At 43.6% G+C, this 23,034-nt stretch overlaps 1 protein-coding gene across 15 annotated transcripts in view; it reads right to left on the bottom strand.

Moving 5' to 3' along the window:
- Positions 1-22,100, bottom strand: part of ARHGAP12 (Rho GTPase activating protein 12) — a 147,501-nt gene extending 125,401 nt beyond the window's left edge. For 13 of the 15 annotated variants that reach the window (XM_034760118.1, XM_034760121.1, XM_034760123.1 and 10 more), the window contains exons 1-2: positions 21,961-22,100; positions 11,965-12,709 (exon numbers count right to left, since the gene is read on the bottom strand). In XM_034760118.1, coding sequence (XP_034616009.1) covers positions 11,965-12,627 — 663 coding nt within the window. In that variant the 5' untranslated portion in view covers positions 12,628-12,709; positions 21,961-22,100. Of the gene's footprint in view, positions 1-11,964; positions 12,710-14,224; positions 14,258-15,204; positions 15,328-21,960 lie in introns of those variants that run through there. The other 2 variants (XM_034760119.1, XM_034760120.1) reach the window with 2 other exon arrangements.
- Between the last annotated feature and the right edge of the window lie 934 nt (positions 22,101-23,034).

Raw genomic sequence — 23,034 nt, 5'->3', positions numbered from 1 at the left:
ATTAGTTTGTCAAAGAGAGATGTTGACATCAACTATTTTGAACATGATTAGAACCATTGTTAGAGAAGCTGAGGAAATTGAACTTCTCTCTTATCTTGGAGGTGACCCCAATCCTGCCAGTTGAAGGACAATTTAGTGTAGAAAAGCTCACACCAATAGGAGAGGTGCTGGACTGAGAGCACTATAGCACTAATATCACTTAGAAAACACTTCAGGGTGAATATGAAATGCTAGATGCAATAACTGAAGAAAATACAAGTCTATTAATTTTAGTGTTTTGCAAAATACCTCAAATTACAAATAGTTTTTGGTCCTAAATTTAAATTTGCCTTTAAAAATCATAACTATACCAGACAAAATGTCGTCCTGCTACAGAAAGCATAATTTCCAGGGTTGGGGAAAGGGGGGAGAGAATTTTAATTATTCTGGCACAGATCTTATTTTAAATGGGTTTTAAATATTACATGTAGCACTTTATGTCTGGGATCTACACTAATCAAGCTATATATGCAGCCCTAGAATTTGGTGTACATGCCCAGTTTGATTAAGTATAGGTCTTGTAAACAGAATTCTTTCAATATCCCTCCTCAAATTACCAATTGTTGGACCCTGTGAATTAAAAATAAAGACAAGCAGAATAAGCAGCACAGTTAAATCTGGGACCTAGAGAACTTGACAACTCCCCTGTATTTAGACGCCTAATTAAGTTAGTCTAATTAAGAGGAAACTGTAAACAGGATTCTGTGATTTTCCCTAAAGAAACTTACCAGTATACATACACATTTTCTAAATATATAGTTAACTTGCTATGTTTTAATGCAATCGAAAACAAAATTACAGCATTTTCTACAGAAACTGTAGAGGCAAAAGTCAGCTCCATTTGTGGGATCTTTACTACTCAGAATTAATCAAAGCAAGACAGACATCTTAGTGATTATCCCCTTTAGTGCTTCATAGTTTATGCAATAGTCAATTATACTAAAGAGGATAAAAGACAGAGCACTCTTTGCAAATAGGTCACAGTCTATATTTGTAATGATTAAAACAGCCTACTTCTAAAAGTAACTTTTCTATGAACAGGAAAAGATAACATTTAATCAGCACAACAAAAGGTTTAAGGAGTCAGGGTCACTCCGCAACAAAAGAGGAGGGAATGCGAAAAGCGAGGAAGTTCCTCACCACCACCATGCCTACCATGGAGGCACCAGGCATACCATAGGAAGATTACCCAGATTCAGCAACTTTATACAGGTTTAAAAATCTCTCCAAGGGAATTGTTAAACAACATTAAAGTACTATAATCTAAAAGTGTTAAGCACATGCTTATTCAAATCACAAATGGGTACAGAACATAAGTAGAAAACAGGAATACAAATTCCAAGTAAACTGAATGTGCCAATTAGAGGCGTGTTGCAGTAGAACATAACTTTAAAGTTGGATCATGCTCTATGCGGAAGCTATTAATCAATTTGTGAACAATATAACTGTAGAGCAGATGGTACCCAAACTTGCTCATGATTTCATTACAGAAGTTACTTTACAGGATTAAGTCATATGCTCAATATTTTAATTAAAATATGACCACTGATTGGTGCAATTCATTTTTATAAACCACCTTTAGAACAGTAGTATAGGTGCTCTTACAAGATAAATGACAATAAAGACTAACTCTAGAAATCAGAAAGGTATGCTACTGCTGCCATTATTGGGGATATTCCAGCGGCTTTACACTTACAGTTGATATAAACTCCAAAATGATTTGTGCACTACATCTTCCAGACAACTACAGACGCAGATAAGCCAGGGGAAAATAACACTTGCTACTTATGGCTCTAGCAGTTTATTCAGTTCTCTTAATCACACACAGAGAAGGAAGCTACTGAAAAGCCAAGATAGGATATTCAATTAACAACAAAATGACTACATTTTCCTTCATGTTTAATTCTTTTAGTGCAGATGGCCATGACAAAGAGCCAAGTAGAACAGAACTGAATATTTAAATTTGTTTTTGTTGAAGATGTATTACTGTAGAACAGAGATTCTCAAACTTTTTCTTTCTGAGGGCCCCCAAAATGCTATAAAAACTTCACTGCCCGCCTGTGCCACAATTGTTTTTCTGCATATAAAAGCCAGGGCCAGCGTTAAGGGGTAGCAAAGAGGGCAACTGCCACAGGGGGCGCCATAGAGCTATGTTGCTCAGGCTCCAGCTTCAGCCCCAGGTGGTAGAGCTCACGGCCCCAGGCTGCAGTCCTGTGCAGCGGGGCTTTGGCTTTCTGCCATGGGCCCTAGCGAGTCTAATGCCAGCCATGATTGGCAGACCCTCTGAAACCTGCTCATGGCCCCACAAGGGGACCCCAGACCCCTGGCTGAGAACCACTTCTAGAGTGTTCCTGGCCAATAAGCAAGATATACAAAGTGGACAATAGTCTTCAATAATCTCCAGGTAATTCAACTACGACCCCATCTCCATTCTGCCCTTTACCTCTAAACTCATTGACCATTCCACCCTCAACCATTGCCTCAAGTGCCTCTGCTCCAACTTCATTCTGAATCCCGCCCTGTTCTGGTTTCCATCTTCTCTACTGTACCCAAATTGGTTACACCAAGATTTCCAATTACTTCTTCAATACCAACTAGCTATGACACATTTTATCATACTCACATTCTCTCTTGATCTTGTTAACCTTTGGCGACAAAATTCTCCTCTCCTTGCTCCCCTGCCTTCTTTAGACATCCCTTCATTCCAGTCTCTTGGAGGAAGATTTTGCCAACCCCTTCCTCCTTCCCTGGGGTCCCACAGGGTTCTATCTTTGGCACCCTCTTCCCCCCCCCACACACCCTCTTTGGCACCCTCTTCCCCCCTTTTTTTCCTGGGTAACCTCATTTGCCCTCCCAGCTTCAAGCACCATCATCTTTATGTCAGTGACTCCTAGATCTACCCATCCACTCCAGACCTGTCTTCTTCCACCCAACCACACTGCTGCTTATCTTTGGCATCTCCTCCCACATATCTTTCTCTCAATTTAAAGTGGCTACTTCTGAACTAGTTTCCTCACAAGCCCTCCCTGATCACTGTAAAACAGCATCGTCATCCTTCCTATAATTCAAGCCCATAACTCAGTGCTCATTTGACTCCTCCCATTCCCCTTACCTACCCATCCAGGCTACATCCAACTACAACTGCTTCTTTGTCCATAATTCTAATATATAATGTTTTCTTCCTGGCCACATCACCAGAATACTTGTGCAGGCCTTCAGCAGCAAATTCCCCAACATTCACATTGTCACCTCCTCATCAACCTCTAGTCCATATGAATTTCAACCACTAAAATAATCTTTTCCCATCACTGACAATGACAACTCCCCACCTTTCTGGATCCCTGTGTTACACTGGCTCCCTATCAATGTCTTTACTTCAAGGACCTGGTCTTAACCTACAAAGCTCTCAACAGGATGGGACTGACTGTGACTTGGACCATATCCCGCTCTCTATGAAGCCTAACACACAACAGTTGCATTCTTCAGGGCCTTTGCAGCTGACAGAACGAGGCAATCCTTAGTGACTGGTCCTCAGGTACAGCGTTCCCCTCCAAAAGAAATCAAGATGACCCCACAATTCACTAGAATATAGTTTAAGAACCATCTCTTTACAAAATTCTTCCCACAATAAGAATACCCCCCTGACAACAGGATATGAAAAATAATCCAAAGCCCACACACATACTCCACGCTTATGCTACTGGTAAAGAAACAGGAGGTGGAGGACTATAATCCCTCCAATGTAGTGTGCCTTCACAGTTCCATACCTGCCCATAATTATTATTATTATTATTTATATTACCATAGTGCCAAAGAGCCCCAATCATGGACCAGTAGCTCACTGTGCTACGTGCTGTAGAAACAACAAAATGATAGTCCCTGCCCCCAAGGGACTTACAATTTAAGTATAAGGCAAGAGAACAAATGGCTACAGACTAATCAGCAGGGAAGTACAAATCAACAGTGAGACAATACTGGGCAGCCTGATAGGTCGGAGCTAACTATTGTCAAATTTTTTGTAGGTATCACAGCAAGGGAGAGCTTTGGAGTGATTTGGAGGAAGAAAATGAGTTAGTTTTGCAAACATTTACAGGAAGTTCTTTCCAAGCATGAGTTTGAGAAAGCACAAAGATGCTTGTCTGAGAATTTATCAAGTGGGCAACGAAGGCTAACAATGGGCCAATCAGAGGCGGGAATCCACCCTTTAGAACTGAATTGAGAGGCTAGGTAGACACCATGGTAATGAGCACATCAGATTCTAAGCTTCCCCCTGCAATAAAACTTTATAGTATAAATCAATGCCAAAAACTGTATAAAAATGTATTCTAAGATTCTGAGACACTTAAAAGCTCACACTGCTGTGGGAAAAGTGTTAAGCAGCCTATACCCATCTCACCCAAGCTCATACACATCCCTTCCTAAAATCTTTACAGAAATCCTGGGTGCAATCTATCAGACCTGTGAAAAACAGTTTCATAAACATACCTGGAAACTTTGGTTTATATTTGCTGATAAATTGCTCTCAATTTTTCTGAAAAATCTTAAAATCCCAGACCCCTCATTGCAAACACTAATTAAACCATACATCTTTTAAAACAACATTTTAACTGTACATTTTAACAATTTCAATAAACCATTCTCACTTTTGGCTAAAAGTTGAATCAAGCTAAGGAGATAAATGTGAACTTCTGATAGTACTGTAAGTTAAAGTTTATTATGATACAGGCTGCATAAGACTGGACTCTACAATGAAAAAGAAAGGATTCAGCTTGCCTTATGAAATTAAAATAAGCATTTGTGTATGCAGGTTTGGAACTTCATGTTCTGACTACAGTCTGAGAGCAATAAAAACTGCTTTCTAAGCCATTAATTTCTGCACAGCTGACTTCTGCTAAACAATGCTGATTATTGAAAGGATGAAGGACGTTCCAATGGAGAAGGCTGGCATTTGTAATAGCTAAACCAAGCCAACACAGTAACAATGACATCAGCACTACCACTGCTTTAATCCCGATGGCTAATAAATGTCAAATATTTAAATTATATTTAATGAAATTGTGATTCCATATGATGAGATTAAGTTACTCCACTGCTTTAAAAAATAGAAAACAAGCAAGCAAATGTTCAATATGGTTTGCAATTGTTTCCTAAGGCAATGACAGTAAACGACAGCTCCACAGCAACATTAATAACCATAGCTGAAATCATAAAAGTCATCATTTTTAACACCATGAAGATTTCCCATCACCAAACACGATGGATACTAGAAGTATCCATGACATTGACCTTCTTCCTCTCCAACGCCTCAGAAATATATGAAGATTAGCATATTCAGTTCACTGAAAAAGCATTAGTTTGTTACTAATATTGCCAAAATTAGCTGAAGACTAAATTATAAACATAAATAAGTGTGACAGCATGATCAGCCATGCAATGCTAAGAGCATCTACTTATACTACAAATGGAATTGACTAGATTTGCTGCTTCTAATACGATGTTTCTTCCCATTTTAGTGGGATTGTATAAAGCAATATAGAAAGCACCAAAAAAAGTGTTTGAACTAGAGTACCCTTTTAAAGAGTTCTCTCATCCTTGTCATTAATTTGGAAGTCACCATATCAACAGTTGATGTGCCACTAAACATTTTGCCAATGCTGAAAGAGCAGTTAAATATATATTTCATCCTTACTAGTTCTCTGTGGTGCTCTCAATTGCAGCGCATAAAACATTTTGCTTTAAAAGTTCACACTTAAAAAAACCTGAAAGTGTGACAGTTCAAAGGCTAAATAAATGAGGACATGGTAGCAATATATAAAATTAACAATATGGAGAAAATAAATCCAGTGATCCTATTTATCCCTTCTCATTATGCAAGAAAAAGGGACAATGAAAATTAAAAGGCAACCACCTTAACAAACAAAGACAACCATAATCCATGGAACACAATGCCTCAAATTAGAGGCCAACAGTTTAGTACATAAGAACAGCCATCCAGGGTCAGACCAATGGTCCATCTGGCCCAGAATCCTGTCTTCCGACAGTGGCCAATGCCAGGTGCTTCAGAGGGATTGAACAGAGCAGGCAGTCATCAAGTGATCCGTCTTGTGTCGTCCACTTCCAGCAAGCTGAAGCTAGGGACACTCAGAGCATGGAGTTGCATCCCTGACCAGCCTGGCTAATAGCCATGGATTGACCTATCCTCCATGAACTTATCTAGTTCTTTTTTGAACCCTTCTTTAGTTTTGTCTTTCACAACATCCCCTGGCAATGAGTTCCAAAGGATAACTGTGTTGTGTGAAGAACTACTTAATTTTGTTTGTTTTAAACCTGCTGCCTATTAATTTCATTTGGTGACCCCTAATTCATGTGTTATGTGAAGGAGTATATCCTAGTTCCTTATTCACTTTCTCCACACCAGTCAAGATTATATAGACCTCTATCATATCCCCTTTTAGTCATCTCTTTTCCAAACTGAAAAGTCCCAGGTTTTTTAATCTCTCCTGATACAGAAGCTGTTCCATACCCCTAATCCTTTTTGTTGCCCTTCTCTGTCTTTTCCAATTCTAATGTATCTTTTTTGAGATGGGGCGATGAGTAGGATACAAAAAAGGATTGTACCGCCCCCCTCCTGAGCGCTTTTTGGCCCACCCCCCTGGGACTCCTGCCCCATCCAACCCCCGCGTTCTTTGAGGCCCCATCCACCCCCTTCCCTGTCCCCTGACTGCTCCCCGCTGCCCCATCCAACCCCTCCTCTCATTCCTGATGGCCCCCGGGACCCCTGCCCCATCCAACCACCCCTTCTCCCTGTCCCCTGACCACCCTTGGAACCCCTGCCCCTGACTGCCTCCCACTGCCCATCCAGCTCCTTCCTGACTGCCCCCGGGGACCCTTGCCCCCATTCAATCCCCCTGTTCCCTGCCCTCTGACCGCCCCGACCCCTATCCACCCCCCACCAACCCCCTGAACTCCCCTGCCCTCTATCCAACACCCCCTCCCTGCTCACTTACCGCGCTGCCTGGAGGTGGCTGACGGCGCTACAGCCGCGCCGCTCAGCTGGAGCTGGGCCACGCCGCCACCGTGCAGTGCCTGGAGCACCAGATCAGGCTGAGCTTGCAGCCCCCCCACTTCCCGCGAATCAGCTGTTCGCGCTGGAAGCCTGGGAGGGCTGAGAAGCAAGCGGCGGCTTCGCGCTCCGGCCCAGGGAGGCGGAGCAGAGGTGAGCTGGGGCCGGGGAGTGGGGCAGAGAGCTGGAGCACCCATGGGGTCGGCTCTTAAGGCACCACTTTTGGATAATGTGCTCAGGGGGAGCAGCCGCTCCCTCTGCTCTCTCCCAGTTACGCTCCTGGTCACTTCAACTTACTGGTTTTTAAATTTAGAAGCCGTTTTAGAACCGGTTGTCCCGCGCAGGACAACTGGTTCTAAAAGGGCTTCTAAATTTAACAACCGGTTCCCGCGAACCGGTGCGAACTGGCTCCAGCTCACCACTGGAGACTCCCCTTGCCGCTCTCACCCTAGGAGCCAGAGACCTCCCAGCAGGGCTGGCGAGTGCGGCCAGGGAAGGGTGTGGTGGAGTGAATGTCTGGGAGGTGTGCGGGGGGTGCTGGGCTGTGAGGGAAGTTTGTGTGTTTTGGGGTGCTAGGCAGTGGGGGAGATCTGTGTGTGTCAGGGCACTGGGGGTTTGTGTGGGGCATTATTTAGTTGGGGTGGTGGGGCTGTGGGGAAGGACACTGGGAGGGAGGGAGGAGAAATCTGTGTGTATTGGGCAACTAGCGAGTGGGGGGTTCTGTGTGAGATGCTGATGTGTATTAAGAGTTACCAGCTGGATTGAGGACTGATAGATCTGGACAGAGTTTATATTGAATGGGCAAATAAAAAAGATCGCAGGGAAAAACAGTAAGGTTAGTTTAGCAGTCTTTGACATTTTGACCAATAAGGAAATTAAAATGCATTTGTAATTACATATCTTATTCTTGGCTGATAATCATTTATTGATATTTTTTAGGAAAATTTTCAATTTAAAACACAAACTTTTGTTTTTCTTTTTTTACTTATGAGGTCTCTATCTGAAAACCCATATAAATTGACACAAATTGCAAATTAAAGCTTTTTAAATGTATAAGCATTTTACTCACTTGGGTGCATTTGCCTCATGGCACACAAATTTGAACTCTGCTTCAAAAATTTGCACAGAAGAAATTTTTCTTTTACCTTAATTATACTATCTTAGGAGCCCGCTATAACATAGTACCAAGGTTCAATACAAAGTCATATAAAAGTTATACAAAAATGCATAATGCAGAGATTTATCTACAACTGCATTGATTGACTGCTGTGTGCAGTAATAGCTGACATTTCTACCAATCTAAGTGATCAGTTAAAGCAGAGAGTCAGTGAATTCTGCTTTTACTCCCTAGCTATGGATGAAAGCACCGATTTAAAAGACACCGCCCAACTTCTTATTTTTATTAGAGGTATCGAAAAAAACTTTGAAATTACTGAAGAGCTTGCTGGCATGTGCTCCATGACAGGTCGCACAACCGGAAAAGAAATCTCCAGTGAAGTGATGAAGTGCATGAATGATAAGTCGGGATTAGATTTCACAAACTTGGTGGCCATTTGTACTGATGGTGTTCCAGCTATGTGCCAAAAGTTGGAGCAGTTACTCTTCTTGAAGAATTTATCGGGAGAGAAATAACCAAACATCACTGCATTATACATCAGCAGGTTTTGTGTAGCAAAGTCTTAAAATTTGAGCATGTAATGTCAGTGGTAGTTTCCATTGTAAACTACATCCGTTCTAGAGGACTAAAACATAGGACATTTCAAGCCTTTCTTGAAGGGGTAGACACCAAGTGCAATGACTTAATCTACCATACAGAAGGGAGGTGGTTGAGTCGAGGAAGAGTGCTCCAGCGTTTCGTTGCTTTGAAAGAGGAGGTAGCAAAATTCCTAGAAAATAGGCCAATAAAATTCCCAGAGCTTGAAAATGAGTCCTGGAATCAAGATCTCTTTTTCTTTTGTGATATTACAGCACACCTGAATGATCTCAACATTCAACTTCAGGGAAAAAAATCAACTTATATTTCAAATGTGTGCAGCAGTGAAAGCTTTCAAAATGAAACTGAAACTTTTCATAAGTCAGCTGTCAAAAGGTGAAATGTGTCACTTTCCCACTTGTGCACAGCGTATCCCTCAGCACAAACACGCCAAGTTAGGAGAAAAATACACAAAGCACATCATTCTTTTGATTGAAGAATTTGACAGAAGAAGACATCCAGTTGAAGCTGATTGAAGATCCCTTTTCTGTGGATCCAGAGGGAGTGCCACTAGATTTGCAGTTGGAGGTTATTGAACTTCACTGTTCGGCAGTTTACCGAAATAAGCACAGAGAAAGCAGCTTGCGGGACTTCTACAAAAGTCTGGACAATGAAGTTGCACTGAAAAGGTTCAGCATTTTTGGACGCACATATGTGAACAAACATTTTCCATCATGAACATGAATAAAAACAAGCAACTTTCTTCTCTGACTGACGACCATTTAGAAGACATTATGAAAATATCCACTTCAAATATGACCCCCAAATGCGACAAGCTTGTTGCCGAAAAGAGATGTAATATTTCTCATTAAATTTGCAAGGTCATTTGTACTTTTCATAATTTTTTCTTTCAACAGAACAGATTTTTCACTTTTCCATGATTAATAAAAAAATTAAAATAATTTAAAAAAGTGTTTGATTTAATTGAAAAATTCTTAATAAAGTATCACACCCCCTAGCCCCCAAACCTTAACTGTTTCGGCGGGGTGGTGCTGGGGAAGGAGGGTTTGTTTCCGCGGGGCCAGGCGGTGCTGGGGGGGGAGGGGCAGGGTGTTTCCGTGGGGCCGGGGGGTTTCGGCCCTTAGCTGTTTTCTTTGGAGTAATATGGCCCTCGCCGCTTTACGAGTTGTGCAGGCCTGCTCTGAAGCATCTAGTACTGGCCACTGTCAGTCAGGATACTAGATTAATGTACCACTAATCTAAATGTATGTGTGTTCAGTCCAGGTGACCAACTGTACTGGTTCTTGTTAACTGAGCAGTGTAACAAAGCTTTGCAAGTTATGCTGTGGAAGAAAATTGCCTTAACTGTGGCTTTTCAGCCAACTGATTCCAGCTAACAGCCATATAATTAAGATTTCATTTCTAAAATTACAGTCTACCCTTATCTGAATACCATCCTTAAACTAAAATATTTTTGGGTGTTAAATAGTAAATCAATTTATCAGCAACTATCAATGTTTGTCAGTACATACTCAAGCTACAGTATCAAAGCAAGAGTGGGAAAATGTAGAATTTATTACAGAGATAATGTATATCACCGTTTAAAGTGACCTCTCAAACTGGAAAAAGCACACAGAGCCTTACCATTTCTATGTTAATGGTTCAAATGGTCTACAACTATAGTGTCAAATAGCCATTACCAGTCAATGGCTCTCTAGCAGTCTTTACGGCAGGGGTCTCAAAGTCCCAACCCGCGGGCCATCTGCAGCCCGAGAACCTCCCAACTGCAGCCGGTGGAGGAGACACGCATGTAGCCATGCTGCCTGCAGGCCCCCTGCAGCTCCCATTGGCTGGGGGAAAGGGAAAGAGATACGATCACTAGTCACCAGGCAGAGTCAGCCATGGAGGCAGCATAATTAATTGCCGGGTAGAGTCAGCCATAGAGGCAGTGTCACTTTTTCCCCCCCCCCACAATGAATATAAACAAGTTAAAATACTGAACACAATTTTCTGATGCACACCTTGCTGCAATCCTGAAGGTTTCAACTGCTCAATCACTGAGGCCAAACATCAACAAACCGAACTGAGGTGTTGCCAGGTGTCTGGCAAACACTAAAAGCTCTCTGGCAGGCGAAGAATTGTAGAAATAATAAAACTGTCATACAACTTTATAAGAAATTCAAAATAAAAAATACAATATAAAAGTTTTCTCTTCTGAACACCATCTTCAATGACATCATTGGTCTGCTGAGAAGCTCTGAGGACTGGCCCTGGCCCTAAGGTAAATTGAGTTTGAGAGCCCTGCCTTACAGAAAAAAAACTGGTGAACTCCCCAGCCCATTCCCTAGTAAGCCAAAAGAGACTTTACTAAGATAACCAAAGGTAGAGCAACCCTGGTATCTTGCCTTTTAGCCTAAAGAGTCAATTTTTTTTTTAAAGCTGTCACTAACTGGCTTTGGTAAGAAGCCACCCTTACCACCACTACTTCTTTCAAACCTCAGCATATCTCTGAATTAAAACTCAAATATGTCAGTTTCCATTAGTTAATTTCAAGGCTAGATAGGAATGTTCTTGAGATATTTTCACACTAAGTGTCAACATTAACTTTAAAAGTATCATTTCATAGCCACTAAGCCATTAATTACATTCACCTTTCCATACTTCCTACATACAATATTACCTACATACAATATACATAAGAAATCAATGACAGTGGCTAGTGACCATCACATGCATCTGGACTAAAGTTCAGTGAACCCAGAAGTTGAAATTAACAGCACTGGGCTTGCTTCCTCTAGGGAAGAGTCACTAAGAACTACTTAAATTCACATCTCCAATTACATGTTGAACACTGAAAAAAAAAAAAAAACAGTTCTAATTGAAGTTCTTCTATGCCATTCATTTCCATGGACACTGTAATGAGAATAAGAGCACAAAGCAAAGTACTTTTTGTTACAAATAAAACTTAGAGAATTTTTCGCTTCCCCATACATGCCAATTTTTCTAACTTGACAAATCAATGCCATGCTAGATGAGATGAAAAATATGAAATGAAGATTTCACCTCAAATCTTCCAATTCTTTCTATTTAGGAAGCAAATTAAAAACAGTAGTAAACTACATCAAAGATGTATAATTGAGAAAGAAAAAAACCCATTTTTCAAGCTTACCTGCACTTGTTCTGTGGAGCTGCTACTGAGTTCATCTCCAGACTCTGAATCCTGATGGACTTTTTCTGAGCTTTCCCCTGCTGAATCACAGGACTGTTCATGTGAGAAGCTGGTCTTCTCGATTTCCATTAACTCTGGACAAGTGAAATGGCCCAGAGAGAGAGACTTGTACTGGCTGGAAACCTTGGGGGACTGCAACTCACTGTTAAGTTTTCCATTATTTTGGGCAAGGTCCAGGCTCAGGCCAAGATTTTGACCTGGGCTACTATTTGGTCCCAGATTCTGATTGGCATCACGAACTAGGCCAGACACTGGAGAGGATTTTCCAAAACTAGAAAGCTCTGGCGATTTGTTCACATTTTCTGTCGACCTCTGTAAACTATGCATCAGTTTCAAAGAGCTATTTGGCAGACCACCTGATTGTTTAACAGGTGGCATTAGTGCTTTTCGTGTTACTTCTTTCACATACTGTGCTGGCACATAGAAGGGCTTGGAATTTTCATCCCTTTTGACTTGCCACCAATCATCATTAGTCTTTTTCACTAAGATGTATCTCTCCCCTTGTTTTATCACAATCTTTTTATCCTTTGCCTCATACTCATAATCATACTCCACTTCAATGTACAGTGGTCCTGGGAGGATCTTTCCAGCTTTGTCAGCCATCTCTATCTGAAAGAGATATTCACCTTTCCAGGCGAAAGGTAAGGCACATCATGACTTGTTTTTTCTGTTTGTATCTGTAGAGCTATAAGAAAAACAAAAACAAAACTGTCACCAGTCAATTGCCTAAAATGCCTGAGGGAAAACTGGTTTCAAAATTAATACCACATATTGCATTAATTATCTAAGTCTTTCGACAAACAACAACAGTTTGATAAGAAAACAACTCTAAGATCATAGCTGAGACACTCTTTATGAAAGTAAAACAGTGGAAACAATGGTCTCTAGGGTTGCCAACTGTAATCCCACAAACCCATCACCTTTGCCCCCCTAGCCCACCCCTTCTCCAAGGTCATGCCCCCCGCTCACTCCATCCCACCTCCCTCCATTGCTTGCTCTCCCCCACCCTCCCTCTTTTTCACCAGGAGGAGGCAGGGGGTAGGGGTGCAGGCTCTTGGGAGGGAGTTGGGGTGCAGGCTCTGGGCTGGGGCAGAGGGTTGGGGTGTGAGAGGGGGTGAGGGCTCCGGCTGGGCGGTACTTACCTCTGGCGGCTCCCAAAAGCGACTGGCACATCCCTCTTGCAATGGCTCCTAGCGAGAGGGGCCAGGAGGTCTCCACCCACTGCCCCTGCCCACAGGCACCGCCCCCACAGCTCCCATTGGCCACAGTTCCCGGCCAATGGGAATTGCAGAGTTGGTGCTCAGGGCAGGGGCAGCACACAGAGACCCCCTAGGCTCCCCAGGGATGTGCGGGCTGCTTCCGGGAGCGGTGTGGAGCCAGGGAGCCTGCCTTTGCCCCACTGCACCACCAGACTTTTAGCACCTAAAATCTCCTGGTTTGGCTTCAGAGCCTCCGGGAGATCGAGTCCGATTCCAGGAGATTCCCGGCAAAACTGGGAGGGCTGGCAACCCATGTGACAACTTCTGCCCTCCTATTCTCATGACCCTCTTACTATCTGCAAGCTACCTATTAAGCCTATTGTTTCTGTTACTTAGCAAAGAAGATCAGTGGTTTTTTTTAGCTCGAGTCAATCGCTTGCTTACGTACAAGCTTAAATTCTTCATGGAACAGTGTGACTTCTCTTATAATTAAGTCTTCAGAAGGAGAAGGGCTGGTTTGCTTATTTTGCCTCCCTTTCTCTGGTCCCAGTAGGTCCTCTGAGGACCCTTTCAGAGATCCCAGAATTACTCATTAGTCCCCTTAATCATTCTCCCCCCAAACCAATGAACTTGTGACAGGCCAGCAATCCTTGCAAGGATGGCTTGATGATACTCTAATTCAAGTGCTATAAACACCTCTTCTGTATTGGCCGAACAGATCCCTGTACAAGGAACTCTCTCCCTTCCACATGCAGAGCATAATGCCTCCACAGTCAAACTCAGGCTTTCATAATGGAGCAGCTAGCCTGCTTGCAGATTTTAAGTGTGCTTTACTAACATCCATGACACCATTAGCTAGGATTGTTGTTTTCTAATCTCTCTCTAAATGATACATTTTAAGTTCCCAATTTAGTTTTTGGGTTTTAACCCAGTTAAAGGCAGTTAAAAACATCCACAGTTCAATTGGTTGGGGGTTTTTAAAGCACTTTCTAATTACTTACCTCACAAGACAGTGTGGGACAACCCAGACAGAGCTAGAAGGGAAGGGGACAAGACAAACAAGAGAACATTGGAAATAGAGTAAGAGGACAGAACCAACAAGAAATGGTGAAGGAGGGTAATGAGCAAACAATGAGCCTTTATTTTTCTATTTTCTTGTGTTTAATTCTTTTAACATCTAATTTGAGGCATGTATTCTATGAAAAATTTAGAAAGGGCTTTCAGTCTCTCATAGTCCAAGCAATATAACCAAATGTATATCCGTCCTTGCACTCTGTTTAATAGTCCCGTTACAGCATTAGTGATAGTTCAGTGACAACTTGAGTTCCAAAAAACAAGTGATGCTAATTTAGTTTGGCCACTGCATAACAAATTAGTAATAAGAAATTTTAAGATTAGCATTAGACAAGTATAAAATAATGTATAGTTTACTGAACACTCTGCTTAGGGAGTAGACATTCTTTAAGTATCAGAGGGGTAGCTGTGTTAGTCTGAATCTGTAAAAAGCAACAGAGGGTCCTGTGGCACCTTAGAAACTAACAGAAGTATTGGGAGCATAAGCTTTCGTGGGTAACAACCTCACTTCTTGCATCTGAAGAAGTGAGGTTCTTACCCACGAAAGCTTATGCTCCCAATACTTCTGTTAGTCTCTAAGGTGCCACAGGACCCTCTGTGACATTCTTTAAGAAACTTTCAGCTCCTGAAAGCCCCAAGCCTGCAATTAGAACTGCATGGGCTTACCCCTGCAAGAGAATGAAATCAATGCAACTCTACACTGACACGGGTCCATCCATACAGAGTGACTGCAGGATTGGAGCCTAATCATGCAAACATAGGAAATCTTAATGAGGGAAGTGGGCTCTTCTACTGGGGAAAATGTCAAAGATCTATAACAAATCCTTTTGCCTTTAACACATTTGCCTTTATTTTTCTTTTGTCCGTTTGGCTAATCATAACTCTGATCCTTCATTGTATTATGCACCTTTATTTCCGATTAAATTCAGTGGGGGTTGAAGGAGCTAAGTTCATAGTAGTGAGGTCCATAAGGAGCCACTGGTGCTTAAGCAAGTGTCTTTTTCTACAATCCACCTTCTTCTGTTTCACCCTAAAATGTCAGGAGAGTGACTTTTTAATTTCAGTAATTTCCAGTGTAAAAAAAGCATCATAAACTTTGAATTATGATTTTATTGGGGGACTTGAAAGAATAAAAAGATGACACTACATTCAGTCAAACAAAACTGAAAAGGAGCACAAAAATACAGCCTAAGATTGTGTGTGTAGATCCTCTGCTTATAAAGTACATGTCTGTGCCAGTGTTAAAGTTCCTATCAAAATTATATGGTTTTGATTAAAAAGTGAACAGCTGTTACCTTTCCTCAGCTGCACAGCTCCGATTCTCCACATGTAATTCTTTTTTCCCCCTCTTTGCCCTTCTGCTTGCAGCTTCAGATTTCCATTATCAATTCTTGGTGTTTTGGCTATGACTTACATATGTTTAAGGTATATCTTGCCTCCTGTCCCAGCTGCCAGCAAGTCTCACCCTCAACCCAATTTCAAAATCTTCTCACAGGAATATTCCATTTTTAAAATGATTAAATCTTACAGTTCTTAGTGCTTCTTCCAAGCTGACTGCTTGCTCCCTTTGACAGCAGCTAACTGCTGCTCTCTGCTTCAAGGTCACACCACACAGAAACGGCTGTTGTCATTTTATGTTGCACCCCACCACCACAATCAGCTAAACTTCATATAAGAAACCAAAATGCTTAATGTTATTTCAAGATGGAAATTGATACAAGCTACTGTCCCCGCTTTAAAAAAGAAATAGTTCACAGTATTATGGGAGCAGAGACAAAATACAAGTCAATAATCAAGAAGAGAGTCCAATCCTACCACTCTTATCAATATCAGAGTCTCATGTCCTATTTCTTAAGGAAAGGAGAGGGATGGCAGCTCTCTTCATCATTCACATGGCAGTATGTTTAAGACAATGGACCTGCATTAAGCACCCCTTGAAGGTTTCTGCCGTAGTCTGAGTACCACTGACTAGATATCTAGACAGGAAAGAAAATTATCAAGTTCCTTTTATCAGTGCATCCCATGGTAGATTGAGACATTAATGCAGGTTTATAAGTAGCTCATGTCAAAATCAAGCTAGTGAGTAAGACCCATTTCTATCTGTCACAGTGAAAGGCAATAGGGATACCTGGAGCTCATCGTTTCCCACCAACAGGATGAGTGGGTCCTGTGAATGCTCAACATCAAAATAATTCCATGCTCTTTATCACACGTATCCAAAAATGCAATAGATTGTATGTAGTCATTCTTGTGAATGCTGCCACAGAAGAGAGACTTTCCGAACTACAGTAGTACCACTAGCGGATTCTTATCTTAGTAAAGGATTCTAATTTGTGCCCTTCCAAAGATCTGAATGCCCATCTTCTGATTCTTCAAAGTAAGGAGGTATTGTCAAATCCCTATGACAAAAGTTTAGGCATGCTTTCCAAGCAAGTAATGCTAGTGTAGTCTAGAAGCGAGCACATATGACTGGAGTTAAGAGTTCTTGATTTATTCCTGACTTTGTCACTGCCTAAAGAGATACAGTGGGTCAAGTTTTGTAACTTCTCTGTCGCTCAGTTCCACCCACCCACCCCATCAACTGTAAAATGATAATGAATTCCCACTATGGTAAAGTGCTTTGCAATCCTCAGATGGAAAGTGCTGTGTATGTGTGTTTTAAGTATTACTTGAAGCAACTTCCTCTATAGAGTACATCTGTAGGCTTTGATATTTTAATGTATCTGGAAACCTGATTCATGAGATTAATGTTACTGAATGGACCCCCACTGATCACACTGTAGTCAATGGTGAATTTTCTTATTGACAACAGGACTGAGATCAGTATCTATACTTATTTCTTTGGTCAAGGAAAGCCTGGGTGCCAGAGTGCATTTAAAACACTGACAACATCCTTATAGTCTGGCAGTAATTAAGTTCCCCCACTCTACAAGGCATTTATACCATCCTAAGGTGATGTACTATGCAGAATACAATTATACTACCTATATAATAGGAACTGAAGCAGTTAAAACATATTAAGTTAGATTTTTAGATTACAAGCTCATGCAGAAGATCTTTTAGGTCACCCATTTCCTAGGGGAAATGGAACACTTCTCAACACAGAGAAAGTGATTATCCATTAAATTCTGCAAGGACATGCTTAATATTGGGTAGGTTTTATGACCTGCTGAAAGAAAAAAAGCCCTCTCCTGGCCATGATTCAGGAGCCTTGGGTCCAAAATTTAGTCTCTCTCATATAAAAAGACTTCTCCAATTTTAATGGAATAATGGGTTTGTTATGACAATTCCCTCATTGTCAGACACATACCCCACCAGAAGAGTTTCATCCATAAATAATCTGGGGCCTTGTCTAAGAACAAATTTGCACTACTATAACTAAAGTTGCTTTTTTAAACCAATTTATTTCAAGTTGGTGTAAATCTGCATGTAAACACTTTTAGGTTGGTTTAATAATAGTTTATTTCAGTTTAGCAAAACTCCAAAAAAAACCAATCTACACTGAAATAAGACTCTCAAACTAAAATAAGAGTGACTACACAGACTTGCATGCGTTTAAATTGATTTTAAAAACACACCTTTAGTTAAATTTGTGCAACTTTCAGATAAGGCCTGAAATAAGTACTCTATGTAGCTCAGCTACTTCCCCAGATTCCACAGCACCTCCCATCTTCAAATATCAGCACTACTCTACACAAAGAACAAAGATCTCCCCGTGTGTGGTTGCTGGGTTGCTGTCATAGCAGTTAGTGCAGTTGTGTACTGACTGCATTTCTTGTGAGTTAGAGCACATTAAAGCAGTCCAGTGTGCTCTAACTCATGACACGTCCACACTTGCAAGGCATGTAGAGCGCTCTGACTCTGCGGCTAGAGCGCACCTGGTACTCCACCTCGGCGAGTGGAATAATGTTTGATGCGCCCCTACTGGAGCGCCATGGCGCCAGTGTGGACGCCCTGGTCTGTTAATGCACTCGGATCAGCCTCCAGAAGTGTCCCACAATGCCTGTACAAGCAACTCTGGTCATCAGTTTGAACACTACTGCCCTGCCCTCAGACCTGTCCTTTAAATTCTCTGGGAATTTTGAAAACCCCGTTTGCTCAACTAGGCATGGAGTGCTCTCAGCGAATCTTTCCAGGTGACCATGCCTCCACGCGCCAGGCGATACACAGTATGGAGCAATGGCGAGGTGCTGGACCTCATCAGTGTTTGGGGGGAGGAAGCCGTCCAGTTCCAGCTGCGCTCCAGCCGTAGGAATTACAATACCATCAGGCAGATATCAATGGACATGATGGAAAGGGGCCATGACCAGGACGCTCTGCAGTGCAGGGTTAAAGTGAAGGAGCTGCAGAATGCCTACAGCAAAGCCCACGAGGCAAACAGCCACTCTGCTGCTGCCCCCACGACCTGCCGTTTTTACAAAGAGATGGATGCAATACTTGGGGGGCCACCCCTCCTCCACTCTGAGTACAACCTTGGACACTTCAGAGCCCAGTCCAACAAGGCAGGAGGAGGAGGATCAAAGCGGGAGCGAGGATGCTGAGGAGAAAGAAGACACCCCATCATCCCTAGATGCATGCAACCGGGAGGAAGGTAGCCAGTCACGGCGGCCAGTGCTTGGGGAAGGAAAAATACCAGAGGAGGTTCCCGGTAAGCAGCTTTTATTTTGGGAAGGAAGTTATTCAGTGCGAGCTCTTGGGGCAGGGAGTGTTAGGGCTGCATGCATGCCTGGATGCGGAATAGGGCGTTGATGTGCTCTCTCACATCGCGGTAATCGGCCTCAGTGATCTCTTCAAAGGTCTCATCCAGAACTTGGGCAATGCACTTGCACAGGTTTCGTGGGAGAGCCACTGTGGTCCTTGTTCCAGTAAGGCTAACATGCCCGCGCCACTGTGCCATGAGAGACCCAGGGTCATGGTTTTTCTGAGCAGGATGGGATTAATGGCCCTGCAAACTTGCATCAACACAATTCCAATAGTCAACTCCGCACTCCAAACTGGTTAGCGACTGATCGGTAGCTGTCTGGAGTTGCCAGCTTCCAGATTGCAATAGCTCGTCAGCATATTCCTCAGCAGTTCAGGCTCCATTCCCGCAGACCAAAAGGGAAGATAGAGCGCGCAGTACAAAAAACGTTGAAAGATGGCGCCAATTGTGGACGGAAGCAGAGGGATTGCTGGGATTCGAACCGATGCATCATGGGGTGTTGGGACAGGACCCCAAATGCCCCGCACCTCTCGCCCCCTTCCCACAAGCCATAGCGCCAGAATGGGAAGAGGTGCGCTGTGGGATAGCTGCCCACAATGCACCACTCCCAATGCTTCTGCAAGTGCCGCAAATGTGGACACGCCAGTGCACTTGCAGCTGTCAGTGTGGGCAGACTGCAGCGCTTTTCCCTACTGCGCTCTATGAAGGCTAGTTTAATTCAAAGCGCTCTACATTTGCAAGTGTAGCCATGCCCTAAGCTTCTATGAACTGGACTCCTTTCCCAAGAGTTGTTTGAAGAATATCAGAAAAGTTTTTACAATTACTTAGATTTTTAGAAGTATTTTTGAAGAGCTACTGTTATGACCCCAAACAATAGCCACTGTTTATGTGAGCCACACAAAAACAATGGCTTGGTTCTTGTACCACCTCTGCAATAGATATTTCATTGACAAGCATTATTCCCTACAGCTGCGATGAATACATTAATGATGTTGCTGCACAAACAAGAAAGTCAGCCACAGAAATCATATTGGAGAACATCTGTCATAAATTCTTACCAACTGAAGGCCAGATGAAATATAAAATCCACCCAATTATCTCTACATAGTAGATTTTTTCCCCTTGAGTTTGTCCTTTCAGCACCCTCAAAAACATTTGCTGCAACAGCATTTCTTGAATATGGTCCCAGGATATACTTAGTTTAGGGACAGAATTAAACCCTTTGTGTAATTCTTTTTATATCAGGGATGAATTTAGTCTTTTATTCAAATTTCTCCAATGAGGCACTATTTCTTATTTTTCATGATCAAAAACAAAAATTAGCTGATCACTCTTTAAAGCTTTTCAATATATTCAATGACTGAGGGGAATAACAAAGGAAATCGGCAATATATTCTGCTTTTTATACGTGTTCATGTTAGGAGCAGAATTTAAAGAAATCTTCTATAATATCCAAAAAGCTACTTTTTTTTTTTTTAATATCATCACAGAATATCTCAAGTCCATACTTTCTGTAAGACCATTTTCCCTCACATCTGCCCTGTTAGAAATGAATTTCACATACTGAAGTTCATCAGAACAGTTTTGCTTGACAACATGCATCAGTTATTTGTACAGAATTTTAGGCAAAAATCATTTCAAGCTATCATGCACATGTATATATGAAACACAAACAGCTAATGTGGACAGTAGGGACTTGCAGGCCCTTTAAAAAACAGGTCTACTCCTCTACCCCCTTCCTCAGACATAAACCATCATTAGTATTAGGAGACAAATGGAATTCCCAAGCAGAATAAGCCCCCCCAAATGTTTAGACTTCCTTAAAAATTAAAAGCATAACAAGTAACTATCCAATTTCCTGATAATTGTCTATTGACTCAGCCTGTAGACTTCAGAGTACATGGTATATTTTTTAAATCGTTGTCAAAGCCACTTTTAAAAGCCACTTTTCAGCAACTGTACATATTAATGAGCATGCAGCCTAACATCAGCCCCTTGCCTTTCGCTGTGCACTTTTGTTATGTTGTTGACTAGAATGACCAGCTATAAATAGCTGAGCAAATCTGTGTCTATACACTATGATTAAATCATACAAACAAGCAGCATTCAAACTATTTTAGGGCGTGTTAGAGTCCCCATTCAACATGGGCATCTGAAAAATACAGTAATGGCTACCATCTCAATTAGCATTTAAGTTGTTTTGATCGGAGCTTTAGGAGTCGTTTTAACAGGTGAAACAAAATTACATAAGACATTCATAGCTCCGTTGACTGATTTGTGAGCATGTATATCTGCAGTATTTTAATACTCAAAGGACTACGAAAAACATACCAAACAGTATTGAGCACAGCCTGTGACATGACCCACACACACACACAAAATCACTTCACATTTTCAACACAAGAAAGTTTTTCGCTGCCAGCTTTTCGGTACAGGGAAGGCAGGGGGATAGCAGTGCTGGTGTCACTCACTTTGCCCCCACCCAACCCAGGAGTTATGGTGAGTCAGGACAGGCCAGCCCCGCACAGCACGGGTCTAACAGCCCCTGGACAACAGCGCAGGAGGGACAGATGCCTTCACGCTTCCGGGCACAAGCCAGCCACGGGCAAGGGCCAGGAAGAAACTTCCCCCATGGGCAGGTTATTCCATAACTGGCCGCTATCGGGATCCTCCAAGCGGCTGGTCCCAGTCACCGTCTGGGCCGGGCCAGGCGGCTCCCCAGCTCGGCCCCGCACGGCAACCCCTAGGACCCCCGCCCTCGGGCACCGCAGGGGTGAGGGCACAAGGAGCCCAGGCTCCCCCCGGAACGGACTCGGAGGCACCGTCCGAGACCCCTCCCGCCACAGCCAGCCAGGGGGCGTCCCTGGAGCAGCAGCCTCCCACCAGCCAACGGGGCCACCCGCAGGGTCCCCGCTGCCCCCGAGCCGCCGCGCCGCAGCCCCCGGCTCACAACCACCTTACCCGGGTGGGCGTCGACTCCGCTCCCGCCTCAGCGCGGCGACTCCCGCCGCCACCAACTCCCCCCGCCGCTGCCACCGTCTCCTCCTCGCACAGCGGCAGCTCCCCCAGGGCACGGCGCGGCGTCAGCGCTCCCGCGTCACGTGCCGGGGGAGGGGTGGAGTGAGGGACGTGGAGAGGAAAGGTGCTGGGGGCGGGGACAGCAGGGCGCTTATGGGCAGCTGGGGGTGGTGGGGGGCTGGAGGAAGAGAGAGAAGCTGGGGGTTGTGGGGGGCTGGAGAGAAGCTGTTTGTGGGGTGGGGAGATGGGGGGGGGGGGAGATGGAGGAAGAGAGAGGGGGGGGGGGGGGGGCGGCAGAGGAGCGGTGGGGGGAAGGGAGGTGGGCGGAGGGAGAGGAGCTGTGCGAGGAGGGGAGATGGGGTTGTGGGGACGTGGAGGAAGAGAGAGAATCTGGGGGTTCTAGTGGGAGGGAGAGGAGCTGTGTGAGGAGGGGAGATGGGGGTTGTGGGGAGCTGGAGGAAGAGAGAAGCTGGGGGGGCGGAAGAGGAGCTGTGGGGGGAAGGGAGATGGGTGGAGGGAGAGAAGCTGTGTGAGGAGGGGAGATGGAGGAAGAGAGAAGCTGGGGGTTGTCGGGGGCGGGAGAGGAGCTGTGTGAGGAGGGGAGATGGAGGTTGTGGGGAGCTGGAGGAAGAGAGAGAAGATGGGGGTCATGGGGATCTGTGAGGGGAAGGGAGGGGGAAGGGTGGGGAAGCGGCTGGCAAAGGGGAGCCATTGGGATGGAGAGGTCAGAGGACAAGGTGTCCAGCTTTAGGTCTCGCTCCTGGCCTAATACTGCCTTAGTCGCTGTTGGAGGGAGGGCGGGTTTAGGGCATTGTCCAGAAATGATATGACTCTATTAGCACAAGACATCCTGCTGGGACAAATCCATGGTGGGGTTTTACGCTCTGTCTTGCTACCTTTAGGTGTTCTGTGATCTCCAAAACCCAGTACACTGGAACTCACCGTCTCCTCATTCAAGTTCCCCCATCATCCGGCTCAGGCAAATGCCCTCTGCACCCCAACATCCCATTAGTGAAG

The sequence above is a fragment of the Trachemys scripta genome, chromosome 2 (genome assembly GCF_013100865.1).
Source record: "Trachemys scripta elegans isolate TJP31775 chromosome 2, CAS_Tse_1.0, whole genome shotgun sequence".
In the NCBI taxonomy this organism is placed as follows: Eukaryota; Metazoa; Chordata; order Testudines; family Emydidae; genus Trachemys; species Trachemys scripta.
Note: the sequence above shows the minus strand (reverse complement) of the source record. Positions and strands in the feature narration are given on the sequence as shown.